This window comes from Bos indicus x Bos taurus, chromosome 20 (assembly GCF_003369695.1).
Source record: "Bos indicus x Bos taurus breed Angus x Brahman F1 hybrid chromosome 20, Bos_hybrid_MaternalHap_v2.0, whole genome shotgun sequence".
Classification (NCBI taxonomy): Eukaryota; Metazoa; Chordata; class Mammalia; order Artiodactyla; family Bovidae; genus Bos; species Bos indicus x Bos taurus.
Genome location: NC_040095.1, coordinates 16,851,734 through 16,866,361, shown reverse-complemented (window position 1 = coordinate 16,866,361; position 14,628 = coordinate 16,851,734). Strand labels below are relative to the sequence as shown.

At 34.0% G+C, this 14,628-nt stretch overlaps 1 protein-coding gene across 4 annotated transcripts in view; it reads left to right on the top strand.

Annotated features, from left to right (window-relative positions):
• KIF2A (kinesin family member 2A) overlaps positions 1–14,628 on the top strand; it is a 71,668-nt gene that overhangs the window by 48,100 nt on the left and 8,940 nt on the right. For 2 of the 4 annotated variants that reach the window (XM_027520443.1, XM_027520444.1), the window contains exons 10-19: positions 920–1,010; positions 1,108–1,171; positions 2,020–2,111; positions 2,471–2,613; positions 2,922–3,126; positions 4,409–4,519; positions 5,577–5,644; positions 8,560–8,673; positions 9,838–9,988; positions 13,159–13,260. In XM_027520443.1, the coding sequence (XP_027376244.1) occupies positions 920–1,010; positions 1,108–1,171; positions 2,020–2,111; positions 2,471–2,613; positions 2,922–3,126; positions 4,409–4,519; positions 5,577–5,644; positions 8,560–8,673; positions 9,838–9,988; positions 13,159–13,260 (1,141 nt within the window). The remainder of the gene's footprint in view (positions 1–919; positions 1,011–1,107; positions 1,172–2,019; positions 2,112–2,470; positions 2,614–2,921; positions 3,127–4,408; positions 4,520–5,576; positions 5,645–8,559; positions 8,674–9,837; positions 9,989–13,158; positions 13,261–14,628) is intronic. The other 2 variants (XM_027520446.1, XM_027520447.1) reach the window with 1 other exon arrangement.

The following is a 14,628-nucleotide window of genomic DNA, read 5'->3' as shown; positions in this document are numbered from 1 at the left end:
TTTGTTCTGTACTTTCTCCAGTTGTGCCTTTGAAAAATCAGTAGAGCTGTATAAAGTGTTCACATATGTTCTTTTGAAGCCTGTGTAAAAAACCCATTTGTTTTGTATCACGCTTTTTAGAGCACTGCTCAGTGAAGTATTTTTTTGTCCCTCCTTACCTTTTTAATCTTGACTCCAGCAGTGATTATACCAATACATAATACTGGGCATCCTTTTCCTGAATCAAGAGTGTCAATTCAGAATTCATTGTCTTACCAGGATTGTTTATATTTGCTTATTTATAATATTTGGGCATCCTTTTCCTGAATCAAGACTATTCATCAGTTCAGAATTCATTGTCTTACAAGCATCATTTGTATTTGCTTATTCACATTCAGGAAAATTTTACCACTTTTATACTTCTTAAGATAATGTTTTTGTACTTTTTTCCCCCTCTAGCTTTTCTTTTCTGAGATTACCAGTCTTGATTCTGTGTCTGTTGAAACCTTTGATATATTTTTGAGTTTGGGTTGGGGTTTTTTGTTTTGGTTTTCATGTATGTCCTACTTATCTGGCTGATATTACCATATTTTGTTGTTACTTTTTAAAACTTTACTATTGTCTTCTATTAATATGTGTGTCTTTAGCTCAGCTACTATCAGGTTTTTTTTCCCCCCCTGGCAGTTATTAATTTTGTGGCCATTTTTTATTATGGAATTATTGCTTGAAGATATGCGTTAAAGAGCTTTAAGCAATTCTAGGACATGGACATTTAAAATTTTAAATCAGTAGACTCAATTGTGGTCTTAGAGTTGAGCCTACTGGTTTGTTAAAAATCTTGGTGTAAGATTTGTTTATTAATAACACTAGATACTAGTTTGATTACTTATTTAATTTAAATATTAACGGTACATTCTGACTGGTGCATTTTATTTTTAAGGTTTACAGCTAGACCACTAGTGGAAACTATATTTGAGAGGGGAATGGCTACATGCTTTGCTTATGGGCAGACTGGAAGTGGAAAGACTCATGTAAGTAATTTGTTAGTTACATCCTGGTAGGAAGCGAGTTTATTTTTCTTATACCTTAATTGTAAGACCTAAACTCTTTCTTCTTTTTAACATATAGACAATGGGAGGTGACTTTTCAGGAAAGAATCAAGATTGTTCTAAAGGAATTTATGCATTAGCAGGTAACTCCTTTTTGGGTATCATTTATAACATTCTTCTTGAATATTATTCAGGTGGTTTGGGAAAAGATTTGTAAGTACAGTGCAGAATTTTAAGGGTAATTAATGCTGTCCTTATACGTATTTTGTCAGTTTTAGGTTATCGGACTGCTTTGGAAAGAGCTTTGCTTTGGGGGCAGAAATCTTGATTGTGTGTGTGTTGTAATCTGACACATTGTTGGAGCTTAGTATTGTTGAATAGCTGCTTTGTGAAAAGTTCCCATTTGGTGTAATTATGAAAGTACTCTTATTGTGACCACCTGTAATCTTACGCTATTTATAAAGATAAGTCAGTTCAGTTCAATTCAGTCGCTCAGTCATGTCCGACTCTGCGACCCCATGAATCGCAGCACGCCAGGCCTCCCTGTCCATCACCAACTCCCAGAGTTCACTCAGATTCACGTCCATCGAGTCAGTGATGCCATCCAGCCATCTCATGCTCTGTCATCCCCTTCTCCTCCTGCCCCCAATCCCTCCCAGCATCAGAGTCTTTTCCAATGAGTCAACTCTTCGCATGAGGTGGCCAGAGTACTGGAGTTTCAGCTTCAGCATCATTCCCTCCAGGGCTGATCTCCATAAGTAGTAGCATTCTTTTCTTGAATATGAAGGAGAGTGACTTCTAAACTGTCAATGTAGACAAACTTACTATTTTTTGTAAGGTTAGTATCCACTTTAGTCTTCATTTTTATTATTGATACTATCATTCTAGGTAAGCATAAACTGATTCCTCTGAAAATAGAAAATTTGAATTTCTTTTTAAAAACAATTTTTTTGCATCTTAACACATTTTCTCCATATGAAATTATTGGCAGCTCGGGATGTATTTTTAATGCTAAAGAAGCCAAACTATAAGAAGTTGGAACTTCAAGTGTATGCAACCTTTTTTGAAATTTATAGTGGTAAGGTAAGTTGAAATTTTAAAATAATTTTTGTAAGCTTTTTAAATTGTGGTTTAAAAATACATATAAAATTTACCATTTTAACTATTTTTTAGTGTAGAAGTTCACCAGAATTGAGTGCATTCACATTGTTGGACAGTTGTTGCCACCACATAATTGCTATATGTATTTAGAATATTACTTTAAAGTTTTGTGTATAAGATTTTTTTTTAATTCCCTTTGAAATTCTTTAACTTCAATATCAATCATTACTATTCTAATAACAATTATTACTAGGATTCTCTGAAAAAATTTTTTAGACTCTGAATGACTCATTTTTATAGAACTTCTTATTTTCAAAAGCTTTTTTTTTTTTTTTTTTTAGGTGTTTGACTTGCTAAATAGGAAAACAAAATTAAGAGTGCTTGAAGATGGAAAACAGCAGGTTCAAGTGGTGGGATTACAGGAACGGGAGGTCAAATGTGTTGAAGATGTACTAAAACTCATTGACATAGGCAACAGTTGCAGGTAACTCATTTTAATAAAGAGGAACAATTTGATGATCAATTTTAGATTATTTGATTATAACTTGAGAGCAAAGCAAGATGTTATCTGATGTATCTTGGAAGTAAAAATCATTGGTCATCCAGACTTTTTAAAGTGTGCCAGGTTAAACTGCATTAATCTCATTATATTTGTGTTGTTAATTCACAATAGCTCTATTGTATTTAAATAATAAAAACGGAATAGTTTTTTGTTTCTATTTTTAATGAAAACATTGTGGCTTGCACAAATTGAACTTTTTACATATCAAAATGTTCTTAATTACATTGTAGAACGTCCGGTCAGACATCTGCAAATGCACATTCATCTCGGAGCCATGCAGTGTTTCAGATTATCCTTAGAAGGAAAGGAAAACTACATGGCAAATTTTCTCTCATCGATTTGGCTGGAAATGAAAGAGGAGCTGATACTTCCAGTGCGGACAGGCAAACTAGGCTTGAAGGTGCTGAAATTAATAAAAGCCTTTTAGCACTCAAGGTAAATAAAGTCCTTTTAATTGTGAAAAGTCTCTTACTTTTGACTTTAATTTTGTTTTACTCAGTTACAAAATGATAGTGTTTGTTTTTTTCTAATAAGAGAGATTATCAAAATTTAGTTATTTATATTTGCAGTTATAGATTTTTATTGTTCCCAGAAATTTTCTTTATACATATTATTTATTCTTTTTAGGGTAGTTAAAAGATCTGTTAGTTGACACACCACTTCCAAATAGTTGACAGGCTATTTAGGGAGATTCCAGGGAGCCTTAATCATTAATCAATCTTTTTTCTTGAAGGAGAACAAGGAACCACAAAACTAAGCTAAGAAAGTTTCTCTGAAAAATGTGGAATGGCTTTCAGAAAGTTAGGCCAATATTATATATCTCCCTTGACTAACAAAGAAAAGAAAACATTCTATTTTTTCTTTTATGGAAAAAGTTTAACAAAGCTATGACAAATCTAGATAGCATATTAAAAAGCAGAGACATCACTTTGCTGACAAAGGTCCATAAAGTCAAAGCTATGGTTTGACTATAGTCAAACCAGTAGTCATGTATGGATGTGAGAGTTGAACCATAAAGAAGGCTGAGCGCCAAAGAATTGATGCTTTTGAACTGTGGTGCTAGAGAAGACTCTTGAGAATCCCTTGGACAGCAAAGAGGTCAATCCTAAAGGAAATCAACCCCGAATATTCATTGGAAGGACTGATCCTGAAGCTGAAGCTCCAATACTTTGGCTACCTGATGTGAAGAGCCGACTCATTGGAAAACACTGATGCTGGGAAAGATTGAAGGGAAATGGAGAATAGGATGTGGCAGAGGATGAGATGGTTAGATAGCATCAGCGACTCAATGGACATGAAGCTGAGCAACCTCTGGGAGATAGTGAAGAACAGGGAAGTCTGGCGTGCTGCAGCCCATGGGATCACAAGAAGTCAGACATGACTTAGCAACTGAACAACAACAGTTATCCTACTGCCTGTCACTTCTAAACACCAGTCATAGTCTCCGGCAGAATCTCTTGGAATTAACAAAGTAGTCTTCTGATTAGATTGTTTTATGGGGTTTGTTTCTGGTGGTTTTATTTCCCAAATTTCATTTTCTTGAATAAAGATTTATAAGAACATTTTTACTGTGCTGTAAACAAAACTCTTGATAGAATCTTCAGAGCTGATCAGATCTTAAATGTTAGGGTTATTGTAAGAGATCTTTTAAATATGTTCGTTAAGATTACTGTTTATAAGAAACATAATCTGTGAAATTTGCTTTCTTAATTTTCAGGAGTGCATCAGAGCCTTAGGTAGAAATAAACCTCATACTCCTTTCCGAGCAAGTAAACTCACTCAGGTGTTAAGAGATTCATTCATAGGTGAAAACTCTCGTACCTGCATGGTAAGTTTGCTTGTTTTGTCTTAATCCTAAATGAATAATTATACAACATCTATGGGAAATTTATGAAATACATTAATGGCATTTAAAGTTTTCTACTGTGATACAGTGAAACTTAAAAATGTGGTCCTTGCCAATCTGATAGGATTGTATTACAGTTATAATACATTCATGCATTCTATTAATTACAACATCTCTGAGTCCTCGTGAGATTGGTTTCCATTGCTTTCTGTTTTCCTTATATATTGGTCACACTTCTCTCTTTCTTCATATGTCTAGAATTTTGGATTATATAATTTTCATTATGAATGAATATCTTACAGACACTCTGGATTCTGTTATGTTCTTCTGAATATTATTGGTTTGTTGTTGTTACTATTATTTTAGCAGAAAGTTAACTTAGCTGAACTCCAAACTCTTGTCTCCCCTGCTCTGGGCAGCAACTGACCTTGAAATCTCTGTTTAGCTCTTTTAGACTTAGCTATGTTTCTTATAGTCGGCCTTGTGTACTCCAGTTTGGGGGTCAGGCAGAGATGTGGGTAATGTGTGTATTTGGGTAGAGTACTCACGTGTATGTATACATACACACACACACGAGTTTCTCGCTCTGTGGTTACTTCTCTTCTGGGACAGACTTCACTTCCCAGTTGCTATGGTGCCCACCTCCAAACTGTGCTTTATTTATTTAGTTTCTTAACTAGTGAAACTCCAGGTTTTTATTGAAGTTTTAGTTGTCCTATGTGACAGCAGCACAATTTGCCCTTAGACAAAAAAAAAAATTTATCAAAAAGAGGGGCAGTGAGTACTCAGTGTTACTCCCTTCTTTGAGGTGTTGACCTCCATTCTCTGCCTGATGTTTGATCATTTTGTGGTGCTGTTAGAGCTGTTTATATTTTAACTGGAGTTTGTAATTACTATATGACTACGTGTGTGAGATACTGAGTTACCTTGGAGTTTCTTTCCTTTGGGAGACCGTATTAAGATTAGACCTTAAGGAACCACGTGTCAGTATTACTGTCATCTATAACATTTTCTTTATCTTTGCATTTTCCCCCCATAGATTGCCACAATCTCTCCAGGAATGGCATCCTGTGAAAATACCCTCAATACATTAAGATATGCAAATAGGTATGAGATATGGTTATTTTGAAATTCAAAAGGAATAGAACAGTATCTGATTTGATTTAATATCTTACAGGGTAAATCTTACTGTTCTTTCCGTTTTCAAAAAAATGTTTGCATGATATTTGTTAAAATGATATTTAAAATAATTTTATCACATCCTAAAAATAAAAATAATTAGGGTTGTGTTGAGTAACTTGAGAAGACAGTTACATTTTTAGTAGAATTGGTCTTACTCAAGAAAATGATACATTTTTCCATTTAACCAAGTTATATTTCGTAGTATTAGTTCTCATTATGTTAAGACTCAAAAGTAAGTGAGTATCAGGCGCAGTCTGTATTTCTTAAATTATTTTGCTCTATGCTAAACAATTATTTCTGATAATGTTAAATGTTATACATGGGAAATCTAGGGATTTAATAGTGATAGCACCATTCTTTGTGGTGTTCTATATGGTGAAAATACAGTTACAAACTTGAATAGACAATTGGATTATTACAAATGAGAGGACAGAAAGCGTTATACACCATTAAAACAATTTGTTCCCATTGCTCTTGTTTTAAATAACTATTTATATAGTTTAAAATTTCTGTTATCACATACTGCATTTGTGATTTTAACCTAAAGATAAAATTCCTCTTTGTATTCCATTTCTAGTGTGATGAGTCTTTTAATTTTGCTAAACATGAGTATTTTGTACTGCTTTTGTTTTAGTCACTATTGAGACTTTATTTTTAATCTTCCATTAAGATGTTAAATATATATGCATATAGGAAAGTACCCAAACATAATAAATGAAAACTTCATACTTTACATAATATAATGTAATGAATACTTATAAAGTATAAATTCTAGTCATCAAACCTGGAAATAGAACATTTCCAGTACCCCCAGAAAATTCCCCATGTGTCCCATCCTGATCACAGATCCTGAATAACATGCATAAATACATAAATCTCAATCCATTAATCCATTATCCTGATTTTGGAATAAATTGCTCAATTTTCTTTCTTTCTCCCTTTTTAAAAATAGTTTTAGTACCTATGAATGTATCTTTGAACAATATAGGTAGCTGTATTTGAACTTCACATAAATGAGAACACCCTTTGTTCTTTGGTATTTTGCTTTTGCTTTAAGAGATTTAAAAAAATCATCAGTAGAAACTGTTGAAAAGTATAAACTTAGCTTTTGCCAAAAGATGAAAAATAACAATTTCTTTAAAAATATAATAGAATTTTATTTTTAAATTTAATCCCTTTTAAACTTTGAATTATAAAATCTTGGCTATGAATGTTTAATCATTCTTTATAGTGAACATTTTTGGTATTGTAGGGTTTTTATCACTAATTTAAAATGCTTCTTATTTCAGAATTGTTCATGGGAGAGATGAGGAACAGCTTAGTGTTATAGTCCTGCTGTAGAATTAAAACCCTCATGTCTTCAGACTTCTGTATTTGGCTATTCCTCTAGTTCATTTAGACCCAAGTAAAATATTTTAATTTATTATCATGTAATGTGATTCATTTGCAACATTACTAACCATCTGGGACAAACAGTTCTGTCTTTTATTTCCATATCTCTAGGAATAAAGATTTTCAACCTCCTTTGATAGCTCATTTGAGGAATATAATTCCTGCATATAGTATAGTTCAGCTTGGGCAAGAGAGCTTTGAATAGAGGGAAAATGTGTGGTTAGGGGCTAAAAGGGTACCTAAATGAGGATATTCTGAAAGAATAAGATAAGTAATGGGGTTGGGAGTAAAAAAGTGATTAACTCAGTATTAGAAATTTAGGTTTGTCAGCATGTATGTAAATAAGCTTTATAAAGTGACTATAAAGGATAAAGGGCAAATGAATGTGATATTGAACCTTTGAGAGTAGACATTACCAAAAGGTCAAAGAAAGATTCTAAGTATAAGATATTACTAGTTTTATCTATGTGACTATTTTGATGTGTATAAACAGTAATTTCGTTTAGTTTAATTTGAGAAGTAATGAGAAAAATAGAGAATATGGTTGGTATATATTGAAGTGTTCAAACATAAAATTTGTACTCAGCCAGGTTTGAACCTCAGTTAGGCCACATTCTCACTGAATGAACTTGGGTAAGGTACTTTATTGCTCTGAACCAATTTCTTATCAGTAAAATGGTGGTAATATCACAACATTGTCGTAATGGTTAAATAATGTCTGAGAAATACTAATCATGCTATCTGCTGATAGAAAGTAATTAATAAATATTGCTTGCTGTTATTAAGTAGGATTGGCCCAAAGAGGATATAGGAACTCAAAAAAGTTGGTGCAGAAAACCCGTGATTTGGTTAATACACCTGTTAGAGACATTGTCAAGAACAATTAAAATTCCATTGCTAAAGGATTTTCTTTGCCATGATTCATCATCTGAATCACCAAACACAGAAAATTATTTGAGTGACTGTTTTTTCAGTTTGTTCCAAAGTTGCTTCATAACTGATACATTCTAGGTGCATAGGAAAGAAGTTAATTCAGTATAAAGATTGTATGCCATTAGGACTTTAATTCTCTTCTGTCCTGTTTGAAAAGACTGCAAGACTGTTGAGGACTCATTAATGCTATAAAATACTCATGGTATTGACTACAGAAGGAAGTTAGACACGAGTGGTCATGTAGCTTAATACAGGGCATTTCAAATTTAATTGATGGTCTAGTTAAACTTCTAGAAAAGATCTTGGGAAAAGGAAGAATTATGGAGTAGGGAATCAATAGAACAGAGGGGTTCAAAAACCTCTTAACTTTAATTATTTTTAAGATAGTGTAAATGCATTGTCACAACAAAGTTGATCCTTTTCTAATCAAGTTAGTATTAAATGAAAACTTGAAATGTGCATTCCTGTCTTTACAAGAGCATTTTCTTTTAATTTGTTGCTGTTTGGTGCTGCAGAGTAAAGGAGTTTGGAATTAGTCCATCAGACATTCCCTTCTCACAGGGTAGTGGCAGTCGCCCTGATCTCTCTCCTTCTTATGAGTATGACGACTTTTCTCCTTCGATTACCAGGTCTACTTTATTCTATACATACGATGTTTATTTTAAATAGTTTCTTTTGGATTGTGCTATATATAAATGTTTCGTAGCATTTACTTTCATGGCATATACTTCTTTTGTCCTGAGTCATTTTATTTTTCATTTTCATTTTGTTTGACAGGTGGTGGTTATACTGCATGATCTTAATTTTTACATACTTTATTCATTTATTTGCTTTAAAATGTTGATTTAGAATTCAGGCTTCCTTTTCCCCCTCTCATATTTTTAAGGATGATGTCATCTTTCCATATTTATTATTGAAGGATAGACTGTCTTATTTAAAAGGAAAAGTTTACATTCTTTGTGCAAGGAAATCACAAGGATCCTCTTGACTTAAAAAATGGATACTTGGGGGCTTCCTTAGTGGCCCAGTGGTTAACAATCCATGCTTCCAGCGCAGGGGGTGCAGATTCAATCCCTGATTGGAACTAAGATCCCATATGCTGCATGGTGTGACAAGTAAATAAAAATTAAATTAAAAAAAAAAAAAGTGTACCTCTCCCAAATGTGTAAATTTGAGTATAAGGGAGTAAACTTTTTTTAATGATAAAGCTTTACAGCTTCTGATCTTTATGGATTAGAAATATTTCATGTGTAGGTATTTTAATTTTAATTGAGCCTTGTAACTACCAAAAATCTGCAAAGTATATTAAATTCTTTGATTTTTAGAGGACTTTCCTGGTGGTCCAGTAGTTAAGACTGTGCTTCCACTCCAGAGTGGTTTCAATCCCTGGTCAGAGAGCTGAGACCCTACCTGCCACACAGCAGCACCCCCCCCCCAAAAAAAACTGATTTTTTACAATGATGCATTTATTAGTCTAAGTACTGTTGTAACATTTTTAACTGTATCACGTGTCTCTTATTTTGAAATTCTGAATAGCATACTTTGATTCTCAATTTGTTATGCACAGTAATTATGTTTGAAGTAATTATATAAAGTTGTACTTAAGTAAATTCCTAAAGTTTAATATCTCAGCATACCTTTAATATTTCCACAGATTTCAGTTAGATTTGATCTGGAAAGCTGACATCATCAATATTAATATGTTAATTGAATTGCTTTTATATTAAATAGGTTGATATTTCTTATCCCTCATGAGTCTTTGTTAATTAAAGATACCTCTTATGTGTTTATAGGGTTAAAGAACTGACTGTGGATCCAACTGCTGCTGGTGACGTCCGTCCAATAATGCACCATCCCCCAAATCAGATTGATGACTTAGAGGCACAGTGGGGTGTGGGCAGTTCCCCTCAGAGGGATGATCTAAAACTTCTTTGTGAACAGAATGTAAGTGACATAATATAATGGTAATTATCTTAGTTGTTTCATACATACCAGAATAAGTGAAAACTGGCCTCTAAATCAGGAATCAATAAACTAAAGCTTGTGGGCTTGCCATCTATTTTACAAACAAAGTTTGTTGAAGTATGGCCATGCTTGTTAAGAACAGAGGTGACAATGACCATACAGCTCACAAGCCAAAATATGTACTAAAGTTTGCTGACCCCTGATCTAACTATTCTTTTTTCCAGATTTTATACTGATTAAAATTGGGAGATTTATTTTTAGCTGTGCTGGGTCTTTGTTGCCATACGGGCTTTTTAGTTTCATTGAGCGGGAGCTACTCACTAGTTGAGTTGCACAGGCTTCTCATTGCAGTGTACAGGCTTTAGGGCACGTGGGCTCTGAAGTTCTGGCTTCTGGGCTCTAGAGCACAGGCTTGATAGTTGTGGCTCACTGGCTTTGTTGCTCTGCAGCATGTGGGATCTTCTTGGATCGGGGATTGAACCCCTGTCTCCTACATTGGCAGGCAGATTCATTACCACTGAGCCACCAGGGAAGTGCCTAAAATCGGGAAATTTTTAAAGTAATACAGGAAACAGACAAGTTTGAGAATTGTACATGCAATATATTCTATACATAAAGCTTAGAAACAAGATTACTTTAGACACATGGATATATACTGAAAGGACTCATAAACTATATCAAAAATGAAAAAATCTGACATTTATTACACCTAGCTGCTTTCTGTATTTTTGAATGTTTGGTGACATTTCATTATTTAAAATTTTGATTCCCCCGTTGCTCAAAAATAATAATGCATAAGGACAAAGATGTATTAAAAAATAACAAAAAGCACAGATATAACTTTCACATAGTTATTTAACTTCATTTTTAAAATGTATAATCTGTATAGTTTTGTATCACTTTTCCCACTGAGAATCCTATAAGTGGCATTTTCTTATAATGATAAACGATAGCATTTATTAGTTGCTTATTACCTCATGACACATATTTGCTAAGCGTTTTATTAACTGACATAATCCTCACATTTTCTAAAAGATTAAGTAATACGTGCTGAAGCCAGGCAGGATTGAAGTCTGGGTCTTTGTTATTCCCGAGTGAATCTTATGTCAGCTAAATTTAAAGTCCAGATATTCTAGAGTAACAAATGAACATACTAATTTTGTTATCATGTTCCAAAATACTTCCTATTAATAAAGCAGGACTTAATGCAGCAGTTCTCAACCAGGAATGACTTGGCCCCTCTCCAGGGAAAAAAATGTATGGAGACATCTTGGTCATCCCAAGTGGGATGGTATTGCTAAGATCTAGTGGGTTGAGGCGGGGGGTGATGCTCAGTATCGTACAATGCACAGGGACATTCTCCCTCCACAAACCCCCACAAAATGTCTGTGATGCTGAAGTTAAGAAACCGGGTTTAAATAAGAGTTCTCAACTTTGAACCGTAGACGATAAATAACTAAAAATGAAATCCTGGTGTTAGTCTATCCTCTGTCCCCCAAAAGCTTTGAAAGAGACTGTAGTTGCTTTTGAAATCCTTAAAGCAACCCTGCCTTGCTCCTGCATATGGTGCCTTCAAAGATGCAGAAAACCAGAATGAGATAGGCACGCCCTACAGCATATCTCTCCCATTTTATTCTTGTATCTGTTGGGTCTCTGTGGGACCTTAATTGGGAGAGCTTGGCTAGGTCACTAGAACTAATCTAGACGCTTTTTAAGCGTGACATTATGGGTTCTTGCAACCTTCTCCATGTATGAGAGAGGGTGAATTTCTTTCAACTTTGCCTTCCCCAAGGAACTATCTTGAGATAGTTCAACTGTTGATGCGTGTGTTACATATTCTTACTGCTATATTAAATTTTAACAAGGTAGGTAAAATGGACTCGTGTCTAGGACATACTCTGGAGATAAAAGTAATACAGTAGACAGACTAAGAGGATAATCAAGTGCATTAGAATTCTGTAAGTAGTTGTATAGATAAAAAAGTTCTCTGCATGGACTGCATGGAAGTGATAGGAATTTGCATAGTATATTGAAGCAAAGGAAACACAGGACGTTCTGGGCTTGGCAGGGAGGTGGGCAGATAAATAAGTAAAGGTTTTTGATTGTGGGTTTACCAGAAAGACATAATATGAGAGACTCATGCCTGCATGTCCTGATTAAAAACAGATAGATGGTTCTTTTCGCAAAGAGAAAATAAAAAATTCTTTAGCTAATGTGATTATATAAACTTGTAGGGATGGTAGTGTATTGATGAGTCAAATGTCTACTTACAATATTTAATTTAACCAAGATAAACCCATATATTTAGAATTGTGTATTTTGTTTGACAAATGTTGCTTTTGCCCTGACATTTTATACAACAATTTTAAGTGAACTTCTCTATCACTGTGGCTGCGTTTTGAGGAAATAAATCATTAGATAGTAGCGTTGGAAAGGAAGCTCAACAAAGAAAACAAAGCTGGAGAAGTTTGACTTGTTATAGGACCAAAATATATGATGTGTACATTTGTAGTTTTTTGTGGATGAAGTAGAGTCATGAATTATCCCTTATAACTTCTGTAAAAAAACAATAAGTAAATTATGTAGTGCAATTCAGAGTTTAAATTTAGTAAGAGTTAAGACCTTCAGAATACCAATTTGATAGTTACAGTCATGAAGGATGTAATATTTACATCTCTGTTATACTGAAGTGTTATTTTAAATGAACATTGAATGAACTTAAAACTCAACATTTTCCTTCTTATACTGAAAAGAAATTTAAGACATATATATGAATTCTTAGTGAAAATAGACAATGCTGAGGAAATATTTCAGTATATTTGTAGCCTGTGATAAGTGTACTTTTGAACAGTTGCACTCCTGAAAGAGACTGCTTTTTTAGAGTAATTCTGTAGTAAAGCTTGGGCTAAGTGAAAACTATCTCTTACTGATACATTTAAGTTTGAGTTGTCTTACTGAATGTTAAATATTTTTGACCCATGAAAAGAAATTCTGGTTTTGCCTTTTGTTTTTTATTTTTAGTCTTTAATATTCAGGCTTCCTCACTTTCTCAGTTGCATTTTTGTAAATGACATAGAAAAATCACTTTTTTATTCTAACATTTAAAATATAAACTTATGTCATAGTTTTTAAACTGTTTTTATTTTAAGGAAGAAGAGGTTTCCCCACAGTTGTTTACTTTTCACGAAGCTGTCTCACAAATGGTAGAAATGGAAGAACAAGTTGTAGAAGATCACAGGGCAGTATTCCAGGTGAAGTATGGTAGAATCTTTAATCACATGTTTTTCTGAAAAATTAGCTACTAATGACTTTTGAATGTCACACTAATCTAAAAAAGCCCTTGTTTATGTTTATGCATATGTCTATTTGTAGGGCATATTTGAATAGAATGAATGATGACTACAAACAAACTTTCTTTGCAACTGTGGTAAAAAGATGTAGTTGATTTCTACTATTCTCCCACTTTCTTTGCTTTTGTTAGTTGTCTATTTTTAGAGGAGTTGATCTTCTGCCCTCCTTTACCTCTTTCTTCATGGTAGGCAGTTGGAAAACTCTTCTAAAGGGTATCAGGGCAGTTGAGGAAGAGTTAGTCTTTGCAGAAAAGGAAGGTTATTTCAGGAGAGTTACTGCACTGACTGAGCCATCAGTTGCAGATGAATGAGGAGGAATATATCCCTTCATATAGCCATAACTCCTTAGGTATTTATCCTATTGTGTGTTCAGCCTATTTAAAAAACCTTTTACTGTATGATCCTCCCCTCTTTATTAAACAAGAAAATATTCTGGAGAGTGATACCTATTTGAACATCTTTATGGAGACTGCGTGGTCGGCTTGCTCCTGAACCCCACCCCCTTCCCACAGTACTATAAATCCTTTGTCCTATTAACCTGTATATCCTTCTCTGATATTGAAGAAATCTTTATCTGTAAACAAATATTAACATTCCTCAACTCTAGGCAATTCACGCATTTGGATGACGGGCTCAAAAATATGAGAACTATTTATAATTGTAGAGTTGGATACACAATGATTAAAACTGTTAAAGTCAAACCCTTATTATGACTCTCTTAAGAAGAGCCCTAGGTATTTAGATTAAATCAAAAAGGACTCTTGTAATTTTAAGAAAATTGTTAGAATAATAAGAACACCCGTAAAACTCAAACAGGGTCCCCTGGTGGCTCAGTGGTAAAGAGCCTGCCTGCCAATGAGGAGATGCGGGTTCGATCCCTGGGTTGGGAAGATACCTGGAAGGAAATGGTAATACGCTGCAGTATTCTTGCCTGAGAAATTCCATAGACCGAGGAGACTGGCAGGCTACAGTTCATGGGGTTGCAGAAGAGTCAGACACGACTTAGTGACTAAACAACAAAACTTTGTTGTTTAGTGAGGCTTTCAAATTGAAATTTATGCTTGATGTGTCAGAATTAAATTGGTACATTTATAGAGTAGTTGTGTGTGCAGCATAGTTGAATTGGTTTGGAATTCAGCAGTAGACTTGTGAATGCTTTATTAAAGTGAAGTATACTTATCTTCTCAAAACAGATTTCTTAGGAAGTGTGCCTGCCTGTCTTCTTACCTGATTTGTTTCAAGTAATTTAATAAATTCAGCAACTAAAAT